The sequence below is a fragment of the Pagrus pagrus genome (genome assembly GCF_965226575.1).
Source record: "Pagrus pagrus genome assembly, chromosome: 17".
Taxonomy (NCBI): domain Eukaryota; kingdom Metazoa; phylum Chordata; class Actinopteri; order Spariformes; family Sparidae; genus Pagrus; species Pagrus pagrus.
Window position 1 is genome coordinate 2,376,044 of NC_140201.1, and position 23,120 is coordinate 2,399,163.

A 23,120-nucleotide genomic window follows, 5' to 3' on the forward strand; every position below is an offset into this window, starting at 1 on the left:
ACGGTTACATGCATTCTTCTGCAGCTATATGTGATTCTCCAAACAACATGAATTCAAACCCGACAGCGATGTGAAATTTAAACTGTATTAACTCCCCAGACGATGCTGGTGTCCATGGTGGACTCTGCTGAGGGTTTGTGTCCTCATGTGATGAAGAGGAGCAGCCTTCGCCAGGAGCTGCTGAAGGCCGGAGCAGGGAGGATGACCATCCCTCGCAGCTTCATCACCACCACGCTGCTGGAGCAGTCCGGGGTCGACATCATCAACAAGATCAGGTCTGATCTGCTACATGTGTGTTAGCTTAGCTGCAGCTTCGTCAGGTCTTTGGTTATGTATCTTAAGGTGATCAGAGAGTCCATGACTGGTATTTCCAGGAGAACAAGGCCATCGTTCAGCAGAGTTACTGCAGCTGATGTGTGATTTCAAGGTGACAAATACATGTTTTCTCACCAGATATTGGTCATGTGCTTCTGTAACAAATGGATTTTCTGTGACGTCCCCGTGTGCTGATTTTCATTGTACAAACCGAAAACTTTAACATGAAAACACGACCCAGGTCCTGACAAAGTCTGGTTCTGGTCGGGCCCTACAGTTTTCTTGGCAGTGGATCCACCTCTTATTTACACTGAACTCTCAACAAATACACCAGTTCCTGTTAACGACACACAAAACCGACATGTCGCCCATAACTTGTATAGTTTGAAAGAAGATTTAATTTAAATATAACTAAGTGTTTTTCTCTCTTGTGCATTTTGTTTCTTCTGTGTGAAACAGTGAAGTGAAGCTGAGCATGGCTTCATTACTGTCTGATCGTATCGTGGACGACATCCTGGAGTCTCTCTCCAGATCACAGCATACTCTGGTTAGTGTCCTCCTCTTCATATCTGTCTGTTTGTCTGTTTTCTGTCTATTGATCCCTCCCTCCTTCTTCCTTCTGTCTCCAGGCCGACCATCTGATCAGGAAGTCTCAGCCTCTGCTGCGTCAGGAGCCCCCGATGGAGACGGAGGTTCTGGATGAGGTGGTCCTGCAGCCAGAGAACCACGACCGGGACCAGAAACATGGGCTGGAGGAAATGGACACCTGCATGGTGGGAAAAGTTTAGCACACATTAATGTTGAAACAAGAACCATCACACCTCCTCCTCCCATCTGGAAGTTTTACTTCCTCAAAGAATCAAAAACCTGTTTTTCCTCCTCAGATGACTCCTAAATCCAAGAGGAAGAGTATTCTGGTCAGGATGCTGCGTCCTGTCTCTGTGGCGTTTGGTAAGCCATTTTGTTTTAAGTCAATACAGGTGTCAACTGTAACAGCTACATACAGAACCTTCTTCATGACCTGTCTCTAAGCACGCTGCTCAAGCTAACTACAGCGCAACAATATCAGCCTTTAGAAATCCTGTGTTAGGTTCATTCTTGGATTCTTGACTACGAAGAAGTGTCCTTCATTCCTGTGTTGGTTTGCCTGACAGAGATGGAGTTTGACCTGGACAAGGCTCTTGAGGAGGTTCCTATCCACGTGGAGGACCCCCCTCTTCCTTCTCCTCCTCCACAGCCATTGGACAGGATGTCAGCTTACTACGGAGACCTCCCACCTCCTCCTTCTTCACTGGATACAAAGCCTGTCTGTTTGGGCGAGCTGCCGTCGGTGGAGCATGTGACGTTGGAGCATCGCACCAAATGTCGGCCGAAGCCCAAAGGGAGAACGAAACCCAGCCGACCACCTGTAGGACTCCATTTTGCTTTCTTTTATTTTTTAATTGTTTGTTTTGTAAAACAAACATGTCCGGTAGCACCATTGAAAAATCCTCCATCATTAAATAGTTATGATCTAGAACTTGATATTGATGGGTAGTAGATCAAAGTACATTTTGCAGTGGTGGTTGTTATAATTTCCTCTGTTCAGATTACTTACTAGAAACCTAAAATGCAGTTCAGTGTAATTTTATTCTTGCTGTTTCTGTTTTCGGTTCTCTCAGCGGCAGGCCACCCGGAGCTCGGCGCCACAAGAGGCGGAGCACAACAGCATCATGGGAAAGCTGGACGAGGGCCTGGAGGACTTCTTCTCCAAGAAAGTCATTAAACTCAGCTTCAAGTGAGAGTCGAGCTTTAAAGTGACATTACTGTTTTCTTTAGTTTGATTTTAGATGTTGATGTTCACACAAAAAGATAAAAACACAGAATTTCTCAGGATTCATCGACCCATCCTTTGGTGTCGTTTGTGTAGAAGACAACTACGTTAAATAGATAATCAGTTTGATTTTAAGTGACGTACAATTGTGTGTCATCAGCAGCTTTCTAATTCTGTCATTATGCTGAAACTCCTCTAGACTTCCCTCTGTGAGAGGTCCGTCCTCCAGCCCGCAGGACGGAGCAGATAAAAAACGTGAATCCAGGAAGAGCGGCTTCTTTAACCTCATCAAATCCCGGACATCCCGCTCAGAGAAGAGCCATGGAGCTGCCTCCATTACTCCACCCCTGCCTGCTTCCTCCTCCACTTCTTCACCCTCTTCCTCTATCAGCCCAGTGACTGAGGAAACACCGGAGACACCACCCTCTCCACCTGCGAGAAACCCTGCAACTGTAGCGGAGCCCCATCAGGAGCTCCACAGGGCTCCGTCCACGGACCAGACAGATTCTGAGATGGAGGCCCCTCCTTCCGCCCCTGAACCTGCTGCTGAGGAGGAGAAGGAGGAGGAGAACGTGGAGAAGAAGGAGAACCCCCACATCCCCCGCCATATTGGTGTTCCTGTGATGGGCTTGGACCTGATGGCTGAGATGAAGGCCAGGCAGGAGAGGATGGCTGTAAAGAAGGTGGGTGGAGCTGGATCAACATTTATGATAGCATGTGTGTCTGGGGTCTGTTGGGCTGCAGCTGCAGGTCTTTTTCTGATGGGTAAGTTTTCACTGCCAAAATATTTATTATGAATATAAATGATGATGTCACAGCTGGAAAATGCATCATCAACCAAAACCTTTATATAAAAGAAGAATAAATACATAAAACAACTGTATCCGTGTGGACGCAATCAGCAAGATAAATACACTATTATTGGTTCATATATAAACAAACCATTACAACGTTTGTAGTGTTTACTAATGCAGCCTTTTAAAAGAAGAGAGGAAGTTTTAAAAAATGTAGGGCAAATTACTCTCTTCTTCTGCTCTTCTTCATGCAGCCAAAACTTGAACAGAACTATAAGTCAAATAGTTAGAGGGCTGGGGTTTTGAATAACTGTAATTCATTTGGTATGGTATGTGCTGGTGATGGTCGTCCTACTTGTCCTACATTCAACATTTACTTTATAATGATAAAAACTCTTTGTCTCTGTTTTCAGTCTGAGTCACTATCCATGCAGGACAAGGTGGACGGTGACAAAGGTGAGTTTATTATCATGTTACCTGTGGAGAAGGTTAAATGTACATTGTGTCTTGAAAAATGACTCCACATGTCTTGACAATGTGTGAGTTTGTTTACAGTTACTACACTTCAGTAGTGTAATCAGGAAGTAGTAGCTCTTCCAAAATAAGAGCCTGTCATCATGACTCATAACTGTCATTTTCCTGCAGCCAAGTCAGACGTCCCTCCTGTTGTTCCAGCAGACGCTGATGAGTCCAGACCGGAGCCAGCTCCCAGGTCAAAACCACCCACCGTCACCCCCAAACCTCCACACCAGGCCACCAAACCCGCACTGGGGCCTCGCTCCTCTGGGCCTCTCAGTCCCTCCAGTCCAACCAGTCCCAGATCGAGCAGCACATTCATAACTGGTAGGTGGTGAAACAGGGACACAAAAGATCAAACCAGCTCAAACTCAGATTTTTCATCTGGTGTGGGGCAAACGAGAGACGTGATCTTCTTTACCACAAATTGTAGTTTGATTTAAACAGATTTTGTGTTTCTATGAAATGAAAATCAATCGTGTTATTGATCTCTGTTTGTCAGATGACTCTCCCGAGGCTCCAGCAGTAACCAAAGGACCACTTCCTGCTCCTCGCCTGAAGAGGGCGCCGTCAGAGCAGGAGAGAGAGAGCACCAGCAGCAACCCTGCAGCACCCCCGTCTCCACAGGACGGTTGGTATCTGTTCGACCTTCATAAACAAGACATTGTAGTAACAGGAGTCTGATGTTGGTGCTATTTTAATAAGGATTAAAGAATACATTGATAATTGAAAGAACTGGACGACAAAGTCAGTAGTCTGATATTTACATTTACATTCTGGTGCGTCTTGGTGGTTCAGGTGCTCATAATTCAGTATAACTGCAACATCCATAGCTTGATTTTGACAAGCTGCAACTCTACTGTCACCGTCAAATAAATGCACGGCTGTTTGCATTATTTCAACCATTTGTCCAAAATAAAAAAAGAGGAAGGGAAAATAAATGTCAGTGAATCTAAAGCACTGGAAGGACGATGACAGACAGCCGTGGTTGCTGGGATATTTCTTTCTCAATGATGAAGGTTGCATGACTCAGCGCTGCATGAGTCGGAGCATAGCTGAAAATATAACGCTCAATTTATCAGGTGACAACGTCTTTAATGAATGCTTTCAAGGCCATATCTGACGCCTCCGCACACAGTACGTCTGAAGCAAAGGTCCTAGCCTGCACTTGATATGTCCAAGTAACACCCGACTTGTGTAATTAACGCTTACCGGAACTCAGTATTTTTCCTTAAAGCATTGTTTCTTCTGTGTAATCAGAAAGGCAGGTCGTCTTCTGCAAAAACATGTGTTTTTAAAATCAAAGAGACAAGAAGAAAAGGCCATTGACAAGATTGCAGAGGCGTTTATTACACACTTCACACTGAAAAACTGGGACCGAGTTTATTTCAGTTTAGAAGCTCAAATTGAAGCTTATTATTTTATCCTACGTCACTTTATTTCCAGAATTAAACATTCGAATCAGACCAAAGATGTACAGATTAGGAGTGTTTTTCTGAATCATTTTGTCTTAAAGAAGATGAAGTTTATCATTTCATGTTTCTTTTCTTCTCATATCACTTAAATCTTGGAATGAAATCAGTCGAAACATCTTTCCAACATCCGTTTGTGCATTAAAACCTTAAATTAATACATTTTTCTAATGAATTTGTTGTTTTGTGTTGTTGGTGTCCTTATATTTTAGCACTTCCCGTCTGTGTTTTGCAGCAAATTAATGAGCCAGAGGGGACAAACTGTTAAATGATGTGGATGTAGCTATATCAGTTTTTTCTTCTCCGCCTGCAGACGAGTTTCCTCTGGATGGCGACGCATTCGAGACCCCGGGTGCAGCCGTTGAACCCGGCGCCGGTGGCCGACAGTGGTCGTCTCTGAAGAGTTCAGCCAGTCCTCCTGCTGTGAGTGAGGACGACCGGGAGCGAACCAAGTCCCTCCCCGCCTACGGTTCGATATCTTATATTACATACTTGGGATGTTACATTCACACTTTATCATTAACACATTTTTAATGAAACTCAAGTCCAAAGATCTAATAGTTGACAGGATCAGTTTCACCTTCCTGTAGGAGCATTTGTAGCCATCTGTGTTAATTTGTCATCATCTGCTCAGTGTCTGATAAAAACTGTAGGCAAAATTAATTCTACACCTTCTTAATTCTAAACCTAAATCTACTTCTCCTAGTCAGTTTTTTGTTTGTGTAGTTTAAAGGTTTAAATCTTTTCTGTAAGAGCTTTTCACACCAGCGCTCAGGAACCCTCAGTCGTTCAGTGAGGGAGGGGCGTCAGAGGGGAAGTTCGACCACAGCGAGTGGACTAAGAAGCGGTTGCCGCTCTTGTGAACACGCACAGAATTTGCTCTGCGGCTCAGAGTTCACCGTGCTGAACTTCCGGCAGCCGCCTGGCGTTGTCTAATCAAATAGAAGGAGGTGGGCAGTGGGGGTCAGAAGCAAACATGGAGGAGCGTTAGCATTAGTCTCGTATAAAGACAACCAGAAGAAAAACTGGGCATGGGACAACATTTCCAACAAACTACGGAGCCAATGTGTTCCCCCTTATTGTACATGTTCATGTTCATAGACAGAGATTTGCTAGTTTATGTGATGTGGCTGTCGTCGCAGCCTCGGACAGCAGTCGCTTTTAAAAATGCTTTGCTTTCAACGTACAAGATGCAAAGATGCTTCCTGGGGGAATCCTCCTGCAGGCAGGTGGTTGTCAGGGTGGTGACTGTGCAGCGGTGTGAAAATCTGTTGTAAGTTGTATTCAGACTTAGTTTTCCTTTTTTTCAAGATCTAACTTGAGTTTCCCTTGTTTCCTTGATATCAAACATCTCCTAGTCAGACAAGAAAGCATCTGTCTTTGTTTCAGACCACCTGTTTCTCTTCCTTCATTTATATTCTCTCTCTCTCCCTTCAGTGAGTCCTCCGTCTCAGGCAGACGCTGATCTCAGTCCAGCTGAGGAGGAGATTCAATCTGCGGCCGCTGATCTCAAGTCTGACAACAAATCAGAGGACGACTCCGACGACACTCCTTCAGTCTGATACCACCGAGATGTTTACAGTCTGTCAGCTCCTGCTCCACTGTCAGAGAAACTTTAAGGTCAATCACACACAGTCAAAGCAGAGACGGGGACAATGATTACTCTTTTATTATTCCTGGTGAGGGGAGCAGAGGGGACGCTGTTATCAGATGAGTGAAATGACCTTGGATCAGTCCCAGCTGTCCCATCAAATGGACACCAGAACAGCTCCATTAGCGTCTCTGTCAACAGCTCTAAAAGGACCATAAAGAGCAGAGCAGATGGGTTTTATCTGGTGCGGAGACAATCTGTAGCTGCTTAGATAACCAGCTGTACAGAGCTCACTTAGTCCAAAGCACTGAGGGGGAAGAGTGAGTCGGTCCAGACTGAAGCAGTTTGATTTCTGTTCTGCAGGTTTACTGCAGCCGCTGAGTCAGTGACCTCCACCGGCAGGTCTTCTGGGGACATGAGTCGACATATTAACAAGTTTATTCATCCTGCAAACATTCACTCTTGAAACAGTTAACACAAAGTTAGACAACACCAACATGAGGAGCAGCTGATAAAAGAGAAATCCTGCAAAGACGAACAAGAACAAGAAAGTGTCAAAAACCAAAGAGAGTTCACGCTCTCGGCTGCTGTGGCCAGTTCAGATGTACAGTATGTATGTGTGTGTGTGTGTGTGTGTGTGTGTGTGTGTGTGTGTGTGTGTGTGTGTGTGTTTATATCTCATCAAGTCCAAAACTGTCTTAAATTTCACTGCTAATGATGCTGCTGAAGGTTTAGTCCCATTTCAGTGACACAGATGATGGGGTGTATGGTGAAAATCATAAATAACATAAAATCAATAAATACGGCTGGTCAGGGTTTATATTTGCCTCTGAGCGTTTTCTGCAGCTTTCAACTCCGTCTCAAGGTTTTTTATCTGCAGATGAAGTTTGCTCAGTCTTCACATTATGACTAATATTAATAATAATACAAAGAAGAAGACGAAGCACAATCCATAAACAACTTTTAAAAAACAAAGTTGCTGCTTCACCTGTTTGAAACAGGACTAAAACATTTCAGGACTGAAGCCACACAGTTAAAATAATACAAAGATTGTGAAACTCGGTTGAAAGCTGTTAAAAAACTGTTGATGGAGCTGACGACATGAACAACATTGTATCCTGGTGACTGGGTTTATTGTGATTAACATTTTCTGACTCGTAAATTCTGTTCATGTCAACATCTAAATCCACATATCGACAGGAAAAGTCATCGACCTTCCTGAAAAGTCCGATATATCCAAGTTGGTGGCGACCCGTGATGTCGGCACATGTCCGTATTTCAGCCCAGATTAAATGGATATGATGCTTTATTGTCACTGCACTGTGTTATTAAACTCTCACGGCCGTCTTGAGTTGTCCGGTGACATAAACATTAAAATCCTTTTCACAGCTCCGGTCCATCCTACATGATGTGAGCGCAGCAGAAACCTGCAATAACATAATGTAGTTTTCTTTCAGCATCTTTATTTTCTGCCATCACAAACCAACATGTGAGATGATCAGTGGTTCATATCAACAAACGCTAATGTTTATGGCTCAGATTGATATTTAACAGCTGCTGTATCGTCACAATAACACACAGCTTTGATTACAGACTGATCCGTTAATCACGTACTGCTGCACTTACTGATGTGTATGTATCAGTGTAAATATGTAAATATGTACTAACATTCCTCTGAGTTTAATTTGGTTCTGTTAATAAAATAAATGGGGTTTATATCAGTTGAATATTGAATTATGAGCAGAAAGATTGATTTATGATCAACGACACGTACTGTTGAAACGTCTGATTTCCATTTATGAGTCGCGGTGATGGTTTTCATTTTATTGGAAAATATTTTTTAGAAATCATCTTTTTAAAGAAAATTCAGTTGAATGATGTTTTAGTGTTTGTTTGCCTGGAAATGTGACATTTTCTGTATTTGTATGTTTATACCAATAAATACTGTTGTATTGTTCACACCCTCTGTCTCCTCCTCCTTCCTCTCTCTCTCTCTCCTCCTCTTCATATACGAGCTGCTGAATCTGTCTTCAGTCTCATTTGGCTGAATTCAGAATCAGTTTAACATCAGTGGATAACATCATCTCGCTCTGAGTCCTGACTCCACGTCTCTGGAAGAATCTTTTCTTTTGTTATTTTTCCTGTCTTGTCGTCCCCAGCTCGACCTCTGGACTGGTCTCCAGCACCATGGAGCGAGCCTTGGACAGTCTGGACGCTGCTCGGTTCTTACAGATCTGGCAACATTTCGACAAACATGGTAAGAAGAGTGTCGATGACTCTGACGTCAATATGTTTATTAAATACCTCCAGTATATAAACTTGATTTAAGGTGTCACAAATATGAAGCTTTGTGATGAATAGTTTCAATACATGGCAGCTGAAACCTAAGTTATCCTACATGATCTGTTGTCTCTGTTGATGCACCCTGATGTTGTAAAGAAAATTACATAATTTAACAAGAAACAGATGTTTTATCTCCAAAGTTAACAATCTGGGGGAAAACAATCTGAATTGCAGTAAAAACACACACATACTTGATGATAACCAGCGGTGGAAAGTACTTGAGTATTTTCATTTCGTGCTACTTTATAGATACTTTGCTGATTAGCAGATTCGATAAATCATAATATAAAATATATATTTGTTAAAGATTAAGATAAGGGAGTCAAAAGCTACCCCTCTGTATATAAAGTAATTAAAATGCACTCCACATTTACCAGCTGCAGTATTAAAGTGACGAAGACATTAATACACAAAAATATAATTCAATAATATATATATATATATATATATATATATATAAACCATCTGTGTCCATATAAACCTCGTTATCTCGATACAGCGTCGCCTGCCACCAGGCAGAGGAAGGTCAGCTGGTGATCCGTCTCTATTACAGACTCGGTGATTGAATAAACTCGCATTGTGTCCTGTGGAAACAGAAACGCTCCAGTTGTCTTTGCAGCAGCAGCGTCACCGTTAATACCACTTGGAAACACCAGAGCAGAGCTGCCCAATGTGGGGCCCGTGGGCCAAAGTTGGCCCGCTGTCAGGTTCCCTTTGGCCCGCCAGATGTTTCCAGCAGAAAAAACATTATAAACACTCTTTAAATATATAGAATACATTTTATTATTTATCATAATCTGAGCATGGCAGGCACAGGAGAGAAAACTATTTATATCAGACGTAAACCACCAGAAGTTATTTTTCTTACCTGCCTTCTGGGCCTCCGTACAGCACCGTCGTGCATTTGATGATGCGATACAATACTTGCTTTTTGCACGTGGTCCACCATTAAAGGGGCACTATGTTGTTTTGTAGAAGAAATTATAAATTTAAAAAAAAAACAAGCTGTTGTCGGAGGACAATGAGGTCCCAGAACACAGTTTGAAGCTGGAAAGGTGGCAGGGTCCGCCACATATAAACAAAGTAAAACAGTATAAACTGTGTTGTCCTTTAAGGTCAGTTTGTTTATTCTGTTTATTCAGTCATGACAACAAAGAGAGTTTGTTTATTTAGTTTGTTCAGGCAGAAAAAAATCAGTCAGTGAAGATCTTTGTCTTCTGACTAACATTTATTCCTCAAAACTACAGAGTGCTCCTTTAAGTTTCAGTTTTGTCGCCACTTTAAGTAAAAGATCCGAGTTCTTGTTTTCCCACTGATGGTTGATGTGTCGCCTGTTTGGTTGTTAGCTTTGTTAGCTTCACTGGTTAGCCAGAAGCAAAACAACTGTTTGTAATTTTAAATCTTTTGACATCATGAGGTTTTTTTTTATATTATAAAGAAACACAACTTTGACACTCTGGATTTATTAGAATAAAGTTTGTCTGTGAATCTAAGTTTAGAAGAAAAAGACATTTTCCATTTGACCAGAAGCCTCGTTGTGTTTTTAGATGACGGTTACATCGAGGAGAAGGAGTTGGACGCCTTCTTTCAACACATGCTGGCAAAATCTGGGATGAAGGTAAAGACTTGAGAAACGAGGCTGCAGTTTATGTTTCTTGTCTTTATGACCTCTTGTTGATTAAAGGATTCAGCTTCTTTAAGATGTACAAGGAAGCTGACATCTTAACTTTGGCGTTTCATCTCTTGAGCCTTTAAGTTTGTCAGAGCTTCGATTTGTTTCTTTAAATCTTTAACATGTTTATTTTTAGACAAATCTATATTCATGTGCAGGTTTTCTGATAGTGTTGTATTAAACACTGCCACCAGGGGGCACCAAAGTCAGATAGAGTCATAAATTTACACATATTGGTTTTCTAAAGGTATTTTTTGTGTGTGCATCAGTTACAAATCATTTATCATTCAGTTAAATCAGCGTTAAATTAAAGTGTGTGTTGTCTTCAGAGGGAGGAGATCACTGAGGACAAGATCAGAAGACTGAGGGACAGATTCATGTCTGCTCACAGCGCTGCAGCTGACGGACGTCTGCACTTAGAGGAGGTACAACAAACCTTCTCCTCCAAATGTCTGTGTGTTCAGAAGGTACTGTGGTTTTGTTCAGGTCCTGACGTGGCGGTGAGTTCAGTCTTCACTGTCAGAACACGGAGCAGGAAAATATTAGAGTCTGTACTTTAAACACAAAAGATTAGATACGACAACACAGATTTAAACTGATGTTTCGTGTTAGAAAATAAAATGAATGTGTTCAGTTACAGCGGGCGTAAATATTATGTTTCTTCCAGCTGGCCACCGTGATGCTGCCGGAGGAGGAGAACTTCCTGCTTCTGTTCCGCAGAGAGACGCCGCTGGACAACAGCGTGGAGTTCATGAGGGTGAGGGTCAAAGGTCAACAAATCATGCTGAGGAGGAGGACAGAGGACAGGGGACAGGGGACACTCAGGGAGTGTTGAGGATTTATCTCTGAGCTGTCTGTCTTCTAGCATCACCTTCAGGATGAACACCAATTAGTGTAATCCTCATTTACAGCATATATTGAAGGTTTTAATGAACATGGCTCCACTCTAACTCTACGTAATGTAATATTTACTGTACTTATCAGAGCTTTTCTTGTGTGTCTTGTTGTAGATCTGGAGGAACTATGACACCGACAGCAGCGGCTACATCTCAGCAAATGAGCTGAAGGTAACCTGAGAGCTTTGGACTCCTCTGCTGTGGACCGTTCTGAGGACGTGAGCCTTATTGAGCACTTGTATGATTTAATGGTAGTTTCAGTTGCCATTACCTGTTGTGTCTTTTTTGTCCCTTCAGGGCTTCCTTCAGGACCTCTTCCTCCAACACAGGAAGTCCATCACAGCTGACAAACTGGAAGAGTACACTGACAGCATGGTAATATGTTCAGATATTCACGCCGCTGACGGCTTCTTGTCATCGACACTTAAATCTGACTCGTTTCTCTGCAGATGAAGATGTTTGATAAAAACAGAGACGGCAGGCTGGACTTAAACGACCTGGCCAGGTACTGTTGATGTGTGTCATGTGACCAAGAGGAGAATCGTTGAATGAGACCGTCTGATCTTCTTTTACATGTTCATTTAAAAAATGAGGATAATCTGTGTTTGTTGTCGTCTAAAGAATCTTGGCCCTGAAAGAAAACTTCTTACTGAAGTTTAAGATGGACGTAAGTGTAAAGAAATGTTTTTTGATTTTTATATACATGCTTCTGATATTAACTGCAGACGTCCCTGCTGTCTTGTGTAAATGTTCGATTACTTTCCTTTGCCGTCTCTGCTGTCAGGCGTGCAGCCAAGAGGACAGGAAGAGAGACTTTGAGAAGATATTTGCTCACTACGATGTTGTAAGTTTGAATTCAGATTATTTGTTGTCAAGTTTCTCGTTGTTGACTGTCTACATTTGTTGTTATCTTTTGACATTATATACATTATTTAGACTTTATTCACTGTGCTGCTGTCTGTGTCTACATGCAGAGTAAGACAGGAGCGTTGGAGGGACCTGAAGTGGACGGATTTGTCAAGGACATGATGGAGCTGGTGAAGGTAAAAACCATCATGAATATACTGATGTGACACACTGGGACAATATTTAATGGATCAGAGTAACTACAGGCCTGAAAGTAACCAGTAACTTAAGTTAACCAGTGAATGTAGTGGAGTATAAGTACAATATTTGCCTCCAAAAGTACAGTATTAATTAGTATAGTGCAGTTTGTTCACTGTCCCTGTCCATTTTACCCATCAGGACGTAGGCTGTGTTTGACCTCTGACCTCTGTGTTGACTCTCCTCCAGCCCAGCATCAGCGGCACAGACCTGGACAAGTTCAGGAAGGCCCTGATGGGTCACTGTGACATCAACGGAGACGGAAAGATCCAGAAGAACGAGCTGGCTCTCTGCCTCGGCCTCAAGCTCAGCTAACCAACCCTCGACACGTTCACACACGTCTGACTCCTTATTTAAACTTCTCTTTTTACATTTTAACGTGCAGCTTTCACTCTTTTCCTCCCGTCCTGCTCTCCTCCTCCTTTACAGGCTCTCAGTTTGGTGTATTTACATATTTTATGCTCGTTAACTTAAAAACAGTATATTTCCAGGATTTTATATATTTTTCTTTATTATAATTCCCAGCTAAGACCGAGATAATGTGTACTCACTGTGTGTTTTGACTGCATGACGTGTTGCTCCTTCGTGATGTGGTGACATATGAAAGTGTTTGCACGACGTCATTGTGAAATCAGTAACATGAATGATGGTTAATAAAATGTGTTTAATCTTTGTCAGCTGTCTTTCTTCTCTGACACAATACAACAACTATCTATAATATCTGTCTGTACACTGTCTGAGGAGGTCATGAGACACTGCAGGAGGTTTCTTCTTCCTCAGATCAGAACCTGAAGGGCTGAAACACACAAGAGTTTACACACTTTTAATATTTACATACAGCAAAAAAAGACATAAACATTAAAATGAAACTTGATTAAAGGTGCAATATGTAAGAACTTTAGTTTAAGACATTAAAAATGTTTAAATTATCAACTGAATTTTAAAAATTAACATGTCAAAGATATAATGTTGCAGAGGTATTAGCATGCTAGCATCTAGCTGCTTTGTTCAAGTAGTAAACACAACACCCTCGGTGCTCTGAGCTCCTAATTGGGTCAGAGTCGGCCAATAGGAGAGCTGGATGCAGGGCTAACTGAGCTAACTATCTCATGGCAGCTAAAGCTAGCAGCAGTTTGGTGGTTTGTCTGCTGAAGTGCTGCCTCCTTTTTGTTTTGTGTATGAATGAAGCAGTCTAACAATTATTACGATTCTAAAATCAATCTAAAAACTCATTATATGATCTACTTTGTCAGCTTTATTCTGAAACCAATGGCATCGTCCTTTAAAGTAACACGTCTCGTCTCTTAAAGTAAACAAACGCTGGTCCCAGTTTAATGCATGAATCCATAGAGAACGACCAAATAACGTATTGCAGTTAAATTCTGCTGCTTCTCACGACAATAATGGACATTTGTCCCCATTTCCTGACTTTTTGTAGATCACAACGTTAATGTTTATGGTGAAAATGATATCAATGGATGTGATTTTTCAACTGCTTTTAATAGGTTTAATGATATTTCAATTGAGTGCCGGAAAAAGCATAAAGATCACAGAGTTGACATTACATAACCTGGTAGAAAAAAACGCCTTCATAATTCCTTAAAAACTTTTTTTATTACATCCAGGAGTATAACGTCCCACAACGAATAAAAAGCACAAAATGTTGTGCAGAATACTTTTATAATTTCACTTTTTTAGCTCACATGAACAACCTGGTGAGCAGATATTTTCTGTAAAACGTGGTGGAAAACAAAACAACAAATGTCTTTTTAAAAACAGTTGGTAGTTTTATTGTCCTGTTTTTAAATAAAGAGCAGAATAAGACTCTGAAAGGTTTCTATATTTATTGATTTTAAAGTCACTGTGCTGCACAAACAAAGTCAAATGTGACCGCTGATGTATTTTGGTAGAGGCAGAAATCTCAAAGCTTCAACATAGAAAATCAAAACTGCCTTCGACATCACATTATTTTTCCTGAAGGGAAATTCATCCAGATAAAAACATAAATCACAACATGTTAAAGCAAATGCTCTTTTATCCCCACACAACCTCACATAAGACAATGCACATCAGTGCTGAGGGAGAATTAATCACTCTTAGCTGACACAAGTGGAACTTAGCTCGTTAGCTAAAGAGCAAACACCTGCACAGGTTGACCCATCAGCTCCAACCTGCCTCCAATTAGCTCATCAGAGTGAGCGGCCACACTGGACACTTGAAAAGGAGCCACTGTGTTAGCAGCAGACATGAAGCTGAGACTGTAGTTTCTGATCTGGTTGTTTGTCTACGAGCAGCACAAGTTGAGCAGGCTGTTCTGTTTCTGCTTTAAGAAAATGGCTTCTGGATTTTGTGTGAGGTAGGAGGACTTTTCAAAACTTTAGCAAATGTTTCATGTTTGACTTGGTTTTGTTTTGTTGACATTTTCTTCTGTTCCAGGCTGCTCTTGCTCTCACTCTTTGGATTTGGACAGCATGCAAATGGTAAGAATTCATGCTACAAACTGCAGTTCTACTGAACTTCTCAAACTGACCTCAAATGTTTTCTCTTCTTAGCCCTCAGCTTCAGAAGTGACGGCTCCAGTGGCTTTACACAGCACTATGACCTGGCTGAAGACTTTCCGAGGAGCCGTAAACCTGCTTTTGCTCCTTCCAGTTATGTGACTGCTGCACAGCCTGGAGGGCTTTATGGTCACTGGGGGCACAGTTACACTGAAAGTGCTTCATCTGAGACCCTGAAGCCTGCTGCACCTGGTGCAGGACGTTTTAGTGGCTCTTACGGTAGGCAAGTAGATAGTTACAGTCCAGAGGGAAGTGTTTCTAGTTACGGGCCTGGCTTACTGATCCGTCAAAAACCAAGACAAAACCCACAGCAGCCACAACATCAATCTAGCGCCAAGGGAAATGCATTTGAGTCGGCTGTCGTTTCAAGTTATGGAATAGTGATGCATTCTGGTCCGGCCAAGCCCCAGCAGCCGGTCTACCCGGCCAAGCCCCAGCAGCCGGTCTACCCGGCCAAGCCCCGGGCCAAGCCCCAGCAGCCCAACATTCTACAAAGCAAAGCTGGTATGTGGGACTTTGCACTTCCCCAGGAAGATTTTGCAACAAGACAGCCGGGCCACCCGGCCAAGCCCCAGCAGCCGGGCCACCCGGCCAAGCCCCAGCAGCCGGGCCACCCGGCCAAGCCCCAGCAGCCGGGCCACCCGGCCAAGCCCCAGCAGCCGGGCCACCCGGCCAAGCCCCAGCAGCCCGGCTACCCGGCCAAGCCCCAGCAGCCCAACATTCTACAAAGCAAAGCTGGTATGTGGGACTTTGCACTTCCCCAGGAAGGTGTTGCTACAAGGCAGCCCGGCTACCCTGCCAAGCCCCAGCAGCCGGGCTACCCGGCCAAGCCCCAGCAGCCGGGCTACCCGGCCAAGCCCCAGCAGCCCGGCTACCCGGCCAAGCCCCAGCAGCCCGGCTACCCGGCCAAGCCCCAGCAGCCCGGCTACCCGGCCAAGCCCCAGCAGCCCGGCTACCCGGCCAAGCCCCAGCAGCCCAACATTCTACAAAGCAAAGCTGGTATGTGGGACTTTGCACTTCCCCAGGAAGGTGTTGCTACAAGGCAGCCCGGCTACCCGGCCAAGCCCCAGCAGCCCGGCTACCCGGCCAAGCCCCAGCAGCCCAACATTCTACAAAGCAAAGCTGGTATGTGGGACTTTGCACTTCCCCAGGAAGGTGTTGCTACAAGGCAGCCCGGCTACCCTGCCAAGCCCCAGCAGCCGGGCTACCCTGCCAAGCCCCAGCAGCCGGGCTACCCTGCCAAGCCCCAGCAGCCGGGCTACCCGGCCAAGCCCCAGCAGCCGGGCTACCCGGCCAAGCCCCAGCAGCCGGGCTACCCGGCCAAGCCCCAGCAGCCCGGCTACCCGGCCAAGCCCCAGCAGCCCGGCTACCCGGCCAAGCCCCAGCAGCCCGGCTACCCGGCCAAGCCCCAGCAGCCCGGCTACCCGGCCAAGCCCCAGCAGCCCGGCTACCCGGCCAAGCCCCAGCAGCCCAACATTCTACAAAGCAAAGCTGGTATGTGGGACTTTGCACTTCCCCAGGAAGGTGTTGCTACAAGGCAGCCGGGCTACCCGGCCAAGCCCCAGCAGCCGGGCTACCCGGCCAAGCCCCAGCAGCCAGGCTACCCGGCCAAGCCCCAGCAGCCCAACATTCTACAAAGCAAAGCTGGTATGTGGGACTTTGCACTTCCCCAGGAAGGTGTTGCTACAAGGCAGCCAGGCTACCCTGCCAAGCCCCAGCAGCCCGGCTACCCGGCCAAGCCCCAGCAGCCGGGCTACCCGGCCAAGCCCCAGCAGCCGGGCTACCCGGCCAAGCCCCAGCAGCCGGGCTACCCGGCCAAGCCCCAGCAGCCGGGCTACCCGGCCAAGCCCCAGCAGCCGGGCTACCCGGCCAAGCCCCAGCAGCCGGGCTACCCGGCCAAGCCCCAGCAGCCGGGCTACCCGGCCAAGCCCCAGCAGCCCGGCTACCCGGCCAAGCCCCAGCAGCCCGGCTACCCGGCCAAGCCCCAGCAGCCCGGCTACCCGGCCAAGCCCCAGCAGCCCGGCTACCCGGCCAAGCCCCAGCAGCCCAACATTCTACAAAGCAAAGCTGGTATGTGGGACATTGCACTTCCCCAGGAAGGTGTTGCTCCAAGAGGTTCTCGACCAATTCCAATGGCATCAGTGTACCACCCCCGATGGCAGCAACAGCTGGTTCCTGCATACAATAGACTTCATCAACCTTAGGTATTGTAGCTGTAAAGTTTACTTTGTTTTTTAAATGAATTTACTCAAGGTAAATGTTACTGGAATTTTGCTTAATGTCGTTTCTGTTTTCAGGTTCCTGACTTCTTCCTGAAGGCAGTCTGTCCTGGCATCAATGTTTGACATTCAATAAAGTACTTGGAACTGCACTCCCTGTCTCTGAAGGTCCTTTGAAACCATTGAGTAACATTACTGCAGTGAAAGGTCTTTAAACATGTGCTACTCTAAATGTGTTGATGCTTAACTACTTTCTGGTTATCGGGTTTTTGTCTTGGGGTGGGAATGGTAGCTCATAGTACTGTTTATCAAGAGACAAGAAACCAGTACTTCACTGAGAAACTTGAGCTTCTACAGCGTTGAACCTGTTGGTGTCCTGTCTGCCATAGTAACTAGCTCTTGATGTGGTAAATCAAAGCATGAGTTTGGCATCAAACTTAAAGAATTGTTCTGCCTTTAATGATTTGAATTGTTTTTGTGCTCAATGTTCCAAATCTTGCTCAATTTGTAAACTGCCACTTGAACATTTACTACCAAAAGCAGAAACCTGGCAGTCTTAATTCTTCCACCCAGCTGCAGAAATAACATTTGAATGGAACTAAAACCGACTGGCAATTGAGGCAGTTTGCCAAGCAGGTGGTCGCACTCAGGAAAATTACAGAGGACGGGCGTCAAGACTGAGTCTGCTGAATCTCTGCCATGATCTGAAATTCACAGCCGTGGGCTGCTCAGTTCAGCAAACAGCTGCTTGTTGTTGCAGTGAAGATGCTATACAGATGCTGTTTGACTCTCTAAAGGCTTTCTACACTTTAAGAGTTGCTGTTGGATGCCAACATTGCAAGGTTTGAAGTTTATATTCCAACTGGCTCATATTGAGCAAAGCACTGTGCAGGAAAAGGAGCCAAAATAGCTGAGTGCAGTAACGCTAAGCAGTAAAGTGCTGCAAAAGAATATGTATTTGAATTTTGGCAAATTGGAAACCAAAGAATCTACAACAATAACTTAGTTCATTTATATGGTTGAAGGTGTATTTATAATTGAAATCAGCTGCTGTGGTGCTTGATTGGAATCAAATTGATTTGAAAGCAGAGACTTAGTTTCTCTCACCCTTAATATCAGACTGAAATATCTATTTAACCCAGTTAAATGGCGTGCAGCGATGAGGTTATCACACTTTATTTGTTGATTTGTTTTATTCCATATCCGGTGCTAACAATAGTCTGTCTCTCCCCATAGACTACTGTACATTTTGTTTTCCCCAAGTAAGGTCCGATGACGTCCACCAGAAGGTCAAAAATGAACCATAAGGTTCACAATGACACAACACTTGCTCTGTAGATTCACACGTCTGTTTATCAATTAGAATATGATTTTTGGGCCGGGTGTCACCTGATTAAAGCCCAGATCTCATCTTTTAAAGGACATACTTTTAATTTAGCATTACAATCAATTAAGCAGATTTGCAGATGCACTTTTTTTGATATGTTCTTCTCCTCCTGACTTGTTAAAATTAATATTTCACGAGCCATGACTTCAGACCACACCTCCACCAGGGATGTCACAGCAGATATTTTGCCGTCGGCACCATCAGAGTCTCTCTGATCAGCTTATTATCACTCTGCAGACTCTTTCATGCTCCTTTCAAACCACTGTAGCAGCTGCTGATGAAATGTTCGAGAAATTGCGGCGCTGATGTGTCTCTGCTTCATGCTGTTCTTCACTGATGTCAGTGTAACTGATAAAAGAAGTGCAGAGTCATAATCTCATGATGAGACTCATAAAATCTCCTGTGAACCTGACTGAACACGCTGTAAATCATGAGTCTCCAGCTCCTCGTCTTTCTGCTTTCCTCCCACCACTTCAGTCTCTTTTTTCTCCCCCTCTCTCTGATAGCTGTTATTAGTTAAGTCTTCTCCTGTTTTCGGGGGGATAATAACACAGAGCGCTGCTTTTTGTGCATTGACTATCAATGTGTGTGTGTGTGTGTGAGTGTGTGTGTGTTGTTGCTCCCTGTCATTAAGCAGCGAGTCTGTGTGGTTAAAATGACACAGCTTTGACTGTTTGAAGCTCCGCCAGCTTCACCATCTGATCCATGATCTTCCTCCAGAGAACCGGTCAGCCCTTCTGGCTTCAGTCCCACTTCCAAAACTTCAGTTTAGGGCCAGAAGTCTGCAGGTTTTCCCTCCCAGCTGCTGTCGAGGGACACCAACTGTAAGAGCATCTCGTTTCTTTCATTTATTGTGATGTTGTGCGGCTGCCAGGAGTGAACAGCCCTCCAAATATGTTGTTCTGCATCTGGATTCAAATCTGCAGAATCAAACTTTAAAAGATCAGAGCTGAGAAAGTATTTGACGTACGAGCTCTTTTTGTAATAACGGGATATAAATGCAACTCAATTAAATTAGAGAAGGTTTTCCTCAGGAGCCAACCGGAGCTTCACTGGCTGAGTTTCACCACTAGGTGTCCTCCAACCTACATGAAGGTCAGCAGTGAGAGCTCATGTTGAGGTTCACATGAATACAGAAGCAAACATACAAACCTTCAGAAGTAAATACCAGAGACGTTAAACCAACACATGGCCTGTAAACATGTGCAAAGAAAAACTGTGATGTCAGTGTTGTGAATGCAACAGTATGTTATCAACAGGCGATCCTGGCAGAGGACTTGGATTTATGATACAGAACCTGGTTTAAAAACTTTCAATTTTAAAGAAAAGACAACATTTGTACATAAATAAAACATTTACTCAAATACTAACAGACACTTTTCTGTTTTGCACATAAATTAGGATTTCAGAGAAAAATTTAAAGAGAGAAATTAGAAAATTGAATCCAAAGTTTTGGAGCAGGTCTTTGGTTTTTACTTTTTCCTTCTGTATCAGTCGTCTGTCGACCCGTCACAGTTTTCTCGTGACCCTCTGAGAGGTTTGAAACCTCTGGACTGAAACTGAACATAAAGAAAGCTACAACAGGAAAATACTGTTTATACGTCTCTGTCCTTCTCTTTTTAATCTTTTCTAAAACAGTTCAGAGAAACATTCACTAGGTGGCGACGTAGTTTTAAATATCTGAGTCGTGAGAGGAGCTGCAGAGGTTCTGTGCTGATAAATCACTTTCTGAAACCATTTAATGTAAAACTGAGGCAGGAGGATTTACAGGAGTCACCGAGACATTAACTACATGGAGACATAAAATAATATTTTAATTTCTTCTGTTTAATCCCATGAAAATATAAAACATCCACACAAGCTTTACAGTTTCAGTTATTCTGTTACCAAGAGAATAAGAAGGAACTTTAAAAAACTATCAATATTTTCATTTAATTTTACTGCCTGTGTATTTTATTTATTTTAAATTTTACATTCAGTGAAATTCTTAGTTTAGTCCTCATTATGACACCTTTTTCTTGCTTTTTTAACATTACATCTGTCATTATTTGATGATATTTTATTTTTTTAAAGACATTAGTGATCATAAGTTCTTTTTCACCCTCGTCCTTTATTTTACATGTTTCTAATTTTACTGTTATTTTATTTTTTATTTTTCTATCATCAACATCATTGAATAACATTTAATTTAAAGATAGTTTGTTATTTTAAGATAAGAGTTTTTATTAGCAATAATGACTCTTTCTCTTTATTCCAATCCTTTATTCTAACCCTAGTTTTTAATCTCACAATCAGCCTCTTTTATTAGATATTTAAATCTTGTTAATATATTTACATTATTCAGACGTTTTTCTTTGTATATATATATTTTTGACGGGGTGTTTTCTGCACATTTCCCTCCACAGTGTTGATTGTATAACTCGTCCTGCACATTTCTTCTATTTGATTTAACTTCATTAATAAAAATCCTCCCCAGCTGAAGGCGGGGCCAGCTGACGCGCGCTCCCGCCTCTCCCGGCGCGCCCCCGCTGCTGTCCTCCCCTCAGCAGATCGGTGAGCAGCTCTGTGTCTCTGTAAAGTTGTCCTGCTGTCTCCTGCTGTCACTTCGCGTCTCTCCTGCTCCAGCGTGCGTCTCCTCCCGCACACATGGATCTATCCGCTCTGAGGGGAGACTGACCGCCGGCTCCTGCTGCTGCCTGTGTCCGCCTCCAGGTGTCCTTCAGCCGGGGAAACCCTGCAGCTCGAGTCCGAGCGTCTGAACCAGCACCGAGCATTTTTTTTTTTTTCTTCTTCATTTATTTGTTTGCTGCCGCCTCATTTATGGAGCTCAGGAGCTCCGAGTGACTGCCTGTAATATCCGTTGACACCGCTGAAGATGGAGACAGTGATGGAGAGGGAGTGCAGCGCGCTGGGGGGGCTCTTCCAGACTGTCATAGGAGACATGAAGGTAACATGATGAACATTATTATTATTATTATCTGATCAGATTCAGATCCGTGTGGTGAGATGTTCACAGCAGGGCCCCCGGGGGAGGGCCCCTCTGTGCGTCCTGTTGCATCAGAGCAGGAAACAGACATTTTCTCCTGTTTTCAGGCTCATCAGCGGTAATTTGCTAATTATCCAGGAGGGGGGAGGGAGGTGGGTGTGTTCAGGCTCTGCTGCCTGCATTTTCAGGATCTGACCGCCTGCAGCTTCCTCCAGAAAAACAGATTACAGCGTGTAAAGCAGCCTCATCCTGGTGACCGACACACACTGCTGCAGATTAAAACAGGGGCTGTAATTATGAGAAGGACGTTGATGACATAGGATGCAATGACTCCTGATACAGAACCTGCTTTAGAAAACATGCAATTTAAGAGAAAAGACAACATTTTGTGCTGCAAAGGAACAAGAAATACTGCAAACACAGACACCTTTCTGTGGCACATTAATCAGATTGTTCAGGAAATGACATCAGAGCTGAAACACTAGTTGATTAATTAATTGATCAACAGAAACATGACCTACATCCAGCTAATACACTGAAAGGATCTGCTGCTTGTCTTCATCTTATATGGAAGCAAATTGAAATGAATGAAAATAATCTTCATTTGTGATCCTGAATGTGTCGAAGCCGAGAACAACCATACTTATAATTATTGTTTTCATATTTCCTCATATTTCACAGGGTTTGTAAAGATGAGAAGGACGTTGGTGACAAAAGATGCACTGAATGTGATTTTCTGATACAGAACCTGGTTTAAAAACTTGCATATTTAAAGAAAAGACAACATTTTGTGCTGCAGATGAACAGGAACTTGTAGGAACATAAATAATTAATTAGTCAGATACAAACAGACACTTTTCTGTTGCACATTAATGAGATTGTTCAGGAAATGACTTCAGAGCTGAAACACTAATTGATCAACAGGAACATGACCTACATCCAGCTGTCTTCATCTGATATGACGACTCACTGAACGTTTTGTGGACTGAAGGTCATTTTAGGGGATTTTGATGGATATTTGTCAACAAGCTCAGACCTTCAGATTAACTGATTAACAGGGAAGATGATGATTTAATTTATAATGAAAATAATAATTAGTAGCGATCCTGAATGTATGGCAGCTCAGAACTTAAAGGGTCAGTACTGAATCTTGCGTTGGTGCCAGACTGTGGTCACAGCTTAAACCAAACATATGAACGTTTTGATTAAGATCATTTGGGGAACAACATAGTGGTTAACGTCCTCTCTGAAGTTTCTTCTTTCATTTTCTGGAGTCATTTCTTCATCAGAAGTCAGACGACGTAGATATGTTGGGTTTTAGTGTGTTTCTCCCACAGATCCTTTTCATTTGACTCGTCACTGACAAGACTTACTTGGATACTTAATGTTTTGGAGCTTCGCTTACGTTATTGGTCAGACTCATGTTGACCCTTTCTTCTTTTTTAAGGTTCCTT

General features: G+C 43.5%; 4 protein-coding genes across 8 annotated transcripts in view; all 4 read left to right on the plus strand.

Moving 5' to 3' along the window:
• Nucleotides 1–8,462, plus strand: part of carmil1 (capping protein regulator and myosin 1 linker 1) — a 31,129-nt gene extending 22,667 nt beyond the window's left edge. For both annotated transcript variants that reach the window (XM_084379443.1, XM_084379444.1), the window contains 12 exons: nucleotides 100–275; nucleotides 775–862; nucleotides 945–1,088; nucleotides 1,200–1,266; nucleotides 1,470–1,723; nucleotides 1,977–2,092; nucleotides 2,328–2,811; nucleotides 3,336–3,378; nucleotides 3,568–3,765; nucleotides 3,941–4,069; nucleotides 5,224–5,379; nucleotides 6,348–8,462. In XM_084379443.1, coding sequence (XP_084235569.1) covers nucleotides 100–275; nucleotides 775–862; nucleotides 945–1,088; nucleotides 1,200–1,266; nucleotides 1,470–1,723; nucleotides 1,977–2,092; nucleotides 2,328–2,811; nucleotides 3,336–3,378; nucleotides 3,568–3,765; nucleotides 3,941–4,069; nucleotides 5,224–5,379; nucleotides 6,348–6,472 — 1,980 coding nt within the window. In that variant the 3' untranslated portion in view covers nucleotides 6,473–8,462. The remainder of the gene's footprint in view (nucleotides 1–99; nucleotides 276–774; nucleotides 863–944; nucleotides 1,089–1,199; nucleotides 1,267–1,469; nucleotides 1,724–1,976; nucleotides 2,093–2,327; nucleotides 2,812–3,335; nucleotides 3,379–3,567; nucleotides 3,766–3,940; nucleotides 4,070–5,223; nucleotides 5,380–6,347) is intronic.
• A 38-nt stretch (nucleotides 8,463–8,500) lies between these two features.
• On the plus strand, nucleotides 8,501–13,189 carry LOC311272781 (secretagogin-like). The gene is made up of 11 exons (XM_084379445.1): nucleotides 8,501–8,758; nucleotides 10,392–10,462; nucleotides 10,846–10,941; nucleotides 11,184–11,273; nucleotides 11,527–11,583; nucleotides 11,710–11,787; nucleotides 11,862–11,917; nucleotides 12,034–12,079; nucleotides 12,197–12,256; nucleotides 12,387–12,455; nucleotides 12,706–13,189. Exons 1-11 carry the CDS (start codon nucleotides 8,689–8,691, stop codon nucleotides 12,829–12,831), a joined length of 819 nt encoding a protein of 272 aa, XP_084235571.1. The 5' UTR covers nucleotides 8,501–8,688; the 3' UTR covers nucleotides 12,832–13,189.
• Nucleotides 13,190–14,729: 1,540 nt separating this feature from the next.
• Nucleotides 14,730–17,445, plus strand: LOC311273143 (uncharacterized protein). The gene is made up of 4 exons (XM_084380044.1): nucleotides 14,730–14,872; nucleotides 14,953–14,996; nucleotides 15,069–17,278; nucleotides 17,372–17,445. Exons 1-3 carry the CDS (start codon nucleotides 14,850–14,852, stop codon nucleotides 17,276–17,278), a joined length of 2,277 nt encoding a protein of 758 aa, XP_084236170.1. The 5' UTR covers nucleotides 14,730–14,849; the 3' UTR covers nucleotides 17,372–17,445.
• A 3,764-nt stretch (nucleotides 17,446–21,209) lies between these two features.
• The window catches only part of LOC311272736 (protein MTSS 1-like), a 54,624-nt gene continuing 52,713 nt past the window's right edge, over nucleotides 21,210–23,120 (plus strand). For all 4 annotated transcript variants that reach the window (XM_084379347.1, XM_084379349.1, XM_084379348.1 and 1 more), the window contains exon 1: nucleotides 21,210–21,627. In XM_084379347.1, coding sequence (XP_084235473.1) covers nucleotides 21,556–21,627 — 72 coding nt within the window. In that variant the 5' untranslated portion in view covers nucleotides 21,210–21,555. The remainder of the gene's footprint in view (nucleotides 21,628–23,120) is intronic.